At 33.5% G+C, this 5,000-nt stretch overlaps 1 protein-coding gene across 1 annotated transcript in view; it reads right to left on the minus strand.

The window, feature by feature from the left end:
* Positions 1 to 5,000, minus strand: part of Flo1 (flotillin-1) — a gene marked incomplete in the record, with an annotated part of 54,357 nt that overhangs the window by 26,775 nt on the left and 22,582 nt on the right. The window contains 3 exon segments of the mRNA XM_070133842.1: positions 1,207 to 1,326; positions 4,056 to 4,199; positions 4,470 to 4,560. Of these exon segments, the coding sequence (XP_069989943.1) occupies positions 1,207 to 1,326; positions 4,056 to 4,199; positions 4,470 to 4,560 (355 nt within the window).

The following is a 5,000-nucleotide window of genomic DNA, read 5'->3' on the forward strand; positions in this document are numbered from 1 at the left end:
TAATGATAATGATAATGATAATGATAATGACGATGACGATGATGACGACAACGACGATGATGATGATTGTTATAACAATAATAATAATAATAAAATAATAATAATAATAATAATAATAATAATAATAATAATAATAATAATATTATTATTATTATCATCATTATCATAACATAATCATTTCTATTATCATTATCAATATCATCACTATGATTATTCATTTATCATCATCATCATCATCATCATCATCATTAGTATCACTATTATTATCATCATAATCACTATCATTAACAGTAGTACTATTATCATTACTATTATTATGATCCTCCTCCTCTTCCTCATCCTCATCATAACTTCACATAACATCATATAAAAACAATGATGATGATGACGACAATTACAGTGATGGTGATGGTGATGATGATGATGATGATGATGATGATGATGATGATGATGATGATGATGATGATGATGATGATGATGATGATGACGATAAAGATGATACTGATGATGACAATGATTATAGTGATGATAATGAGGATAATGATACTGGTGATATGGATGATGATAATGATAATGATGATGAGGAGGAGGAGGAGGAGGATAGTAATAATAATAGTAATAATAATAGTAATAATAATAGTAATAGTAATAGTAATAGTAATAATAATAATAATAATAATAATAACAATAACAATAACAATAACAATAACAATAACAATAACAATAACAATAATAATAATAATAATAATAATAATAATAATAATAATAATAATAATAATAATAATAATAATAATAATAATAATAATAATAATGATAATGATAATGATAATGATAATGATAATGATAATGATAATGATAATGATAATGATAATGATAATGATAATGATAATGATAATAATAGTAATGATAGTAATGATAGTAATGATAGTAATGATAGTAATAACAGTAATAATAATACTGATAATACTAATAATAATGATACCAATAATAACAACAATAACAAAAAAAATAATAATAATAATAAAAACAGCTTTAATAATAATAATAAAAGTAATAACAACAATTACCATATTAATCATGATATTTATGATGAGATAATTGGTGTTGATATTTTCTTTCATTATCATTAAAATAAAACAATTACACTAAAAAAGTCAATCTCTAGCCTACGTGCTCCCCTCTCCACACATCGGTCACCTTCCTTACCTCATCATCATGAATGTCCTTCAGGGTGTAGGAGAGGACAGTGATCCCCATGTTGATCAGGTCGCTGGATGCCACCTCGAAGACGTTCTGGTTGAACTTCTTGCGGTCCTTGTAGATCTCCTGTGAGAAGGGAGGCACGGACATATACCAAAGTTTCTCTGACATGTTTTATGGATTTATTTGCACTCTGAATTATCAAGCTGCTTAGCCTTTGTATCCATCACAATTAAGTAAAAGATTACCTCCATTATACCTAACATTATTATAATGCTGAATACTATGATAAATCCTAGACGATGAAGTTTGTCCCCTTGCAACAAATCTTGCTAACTTTTTTTTTTCCTTTTTTAATGAGGAGTCTCAAGGGGGAAGATTTCAAGTCTCCCATTCATTCCCTCCTTTCCCATACATTTCTATCTACCTCTTACCTTGGATGTAGAAAATACAAATCACTATGGTAGAGGGTGGGGTATCCGTAGATGATTTGCCATGCAAGCAATGTGCAATGACGTCATCCAAGATGGTATGATGCAACCGCACACTTCCTACTGACTTACAGCATTCAAAAAGGAGGATAAGATGCAAAAGGGGGCAGGAGAGCAAAAGAAGAGGGGGATATGCCCACATTAAGGTCAAAGTAAGGGTATTATATTCAACTGGGTATGAATGCTACTCAACCAACTTCCATCCCTTCTTGCTGCTAGCAGATGGACAAAGGTAATTTTCATCACTACAAGAAGAAAATACCTGTTGAAAAACATGAGAAAACCTCCAACATTAAAATTATTTTTATCTCAAATACTACAAATCACAAGTAAATTCCAAAGGATTATCACCTACAATCTAAATCTGATACTTAGTCTAAAGCCAGAATCTTTAAGTCTTATTCTACCTAAGCTACATTCATTAACCCACTCACAACAGGAACTCCCAGCGCTATACTGAGGCACGTGCAGGGCAACCTGCAGTATCAGCCCCTGTAGAGAAATATGAGAAGCATGATAATGTGATGGGAAATCATCCCAGCATTGAATGACAGTAAAGCCATGATGTGATATGTCATGCATTGTGAGTGGGTTAAACATAAATGAAAATAAAATAATTTTCAACAATCTAAAAAAAAAAAAGAGGTAAAAGCTTAGAGCCATGCATAAGGTATTGCTACATAAATATCTTGAGGAAATCAATGCAACCATCAAACAATCCTATCAACAGAATCTAAAGTCCAACAGAAGAGGAACCTCTGCATCATATGGAAGTTCTGAAATCAGGCAATGTTCCTATTTTGTTGACAGATAAAATTGAACAATAAATTAAATATCACACTGAAGTGCAGCAAGAGTAAATTACTTTCTGCTAAAGGTCTTTTGCCGAACTGCAATACAACAAAAAGGTCTGTATAATCTTGTGTTTTCCAGTTCTTCCTTGTTTTCTATTGTTTTGAGCTTGTTCAGCATGAATCCCATAATGATGGGTCAAAAATATCACATGCTCTTTTACATGTTCAATAAACTTTAAATGAATCTTTAGAACTTACACACTTTCTGGTACATCTTTGGAAAATCCTGATTTCAAATATAAAGTTCACATCTACCTAAAGCATGTTTAATGGGTATATGAGATGTGTCAAAAAATTACAATAAGATCTACACCTTGACCAACTACAACCTAACCTAACTACATCAATGAAATCTACTAACTAAAAATATGTAGTAACAGCATGATGGGTAAACAGTGAGTGGCATGTACAGGCATGCTGTATTGTGCATATTTTACATCCTGGATTACCAACAATGTATGTGGGAAAAGAGGGAATATATGAAATTACAACTACAAAAAATTTCCCAAAGAATCCCTTCACACTACTTTTATAGGCAATTTCATCCCATGACTTACAAGTAAAATAATTTTGTGCAACATCTAATAATAGGAAACTGGTTTCCATTCATTATCCCACAAATTCCATTTCTAAAAGAGAAAATCTAAATTTACATCTTTCCTTTTTTTTGTGTGTGTGTGTGTCTTACAATATGTGCATATGTTTGCATATGCATATGTAAATGTATCCCTAAGTATATACATACATACACATACATGTACAGGTAAGTATGTGTATTCTATATATATATATATATATATATATGTATAGGAATATGTACGTACGTACGTGTGTGTGTGTGTGTGTGTGTGTGTGTGTGTGTGTGTGTGTGTGTGTGTGTGTGTGTGTGTGTGTGTGTGTGTGTGTGTGTGTGTGTGTGTGTGTGTGTGTGTGTGTGTGTGTGTGTGTGTTTTTCTGATTTCTATTTGGAGATCTCCAAAACAAAGTAAATGTAAAATAAAATAGCTGAATAAAAAAAAAAACATAAAACAGGAAGAAACTCATCTAAAATAATTTAGGGAATGTTAAATGCTTGTGAACCACCACCAAGTGTCAATGTCACTTTACAAGAAAGCATAACCTCTCTCTCAGCATGTACACAATTGCCAAAGGAATCAAAAACTGGATTCAATCCTTTTCTGTGAACATGCCATGAGAACTGCAACACTTGCTTGTTACATGTCACTCCCCTACAATGGAGTGACAAACCAAGTGCACATCCATTGTACCTTAAACTAAGACAAAAACAAGACAAAGAGAATAAAAGTATCGAGATTCACATATATATGTGACAAGGTGTAGTTTTCCTACACTTTGTCACATGAAATACTGTGTAACTCTGAGAACAAAAATTTTACAAACTATGGCTCAATGCCAGTTAGGGTTAAGTCTCTTTCCTGCGTAGATGTAAAAAATTGATGCAACAAAACAATACAGCAATTTTGTAAATCCACACAAAAAAGACACTAACCTCAACAGACATGGAACCCATGATGGCACGCTGATGTCCCTCCAGGGTTTCAAGCGCAACCTGCTGGATCTCTGCCTCACTCTTTCCAAGAAACTGCTCACAGGCCGCTAGCAGCATCTCCTCATACTGACCTTGAACCTTCACCTGCCAATGGAAAATGTAGTCTGTAAAAGATTCATATCAACTGCTTTTTGCTCACTTTGTATATATCACACACCATGTTTTGTTTCAGCACACTTGCAGAACCTTAAAAACTGACATCGGCTGATCTTCAGAGTGATCATGATCCATCTACATCAAATTATTATATGAAATAATGTGGTAACAGACTCAATCCCTACTAAAAATCTCTTCTACATATGAACAAATCTAATGGCTAAAATATCCTTAGCTATCACCGACATCATCACTCACCTGAGCAATTCCAGTGACAGAGATGGGGACGCCCTGTGCAGTGTAGACCCTCGGCGACTCAACGTTAAGTGTCATGACGTTGAGGGAGATCCTACCATATAACATACAATATAATAACAATACCTGATATTCAAATGAAGTTCTATATCAATTCAAACACATATCGTTTACTTCTATCTTAGAATATGAAATCAATCTTAATTTCTTATAAAAAGAAAAAACTATATTTACTGAAACTAATTTTGGTACATCTACAATATAAAAGAATTAACCCCTATGATCTGGATGACATGACCAACATGTTATGAAAACATCTGGCTTAAAGGGCAGGTGGCGTGAACATTCCATCAAAGGAAATCTTGGTGGGGGGTTGGGGTGAGGCACATGTGTGTGTGTGTGTGTGTGTGTGTGTGTGTGTGTGTGTGTGTGTGTGTGTGTGTGTGTGTGTGTGTGTGTGTGTGTGTGTGTGTGTGTGTGTGTGTGTGTGTGTGTGTGTGTGTGTGTGTGTGTGTGTGTGCGTGCGTGTGTGTG

Source organism: Penaeus vannamei, chromosome 19, assembly GCF_042767895.1.
Source record: "Penaeus vannamei isolate JL-2024 chromosome 19, ASM4276789v1, whole genome shotgun sequence".
Taxonomy (NCBI): Eukaryota; Metazoa; Arthropoda; class Malacostraca; order Decapoda; family Penaeidae; genus Penaeus; species Penaeus vannamei.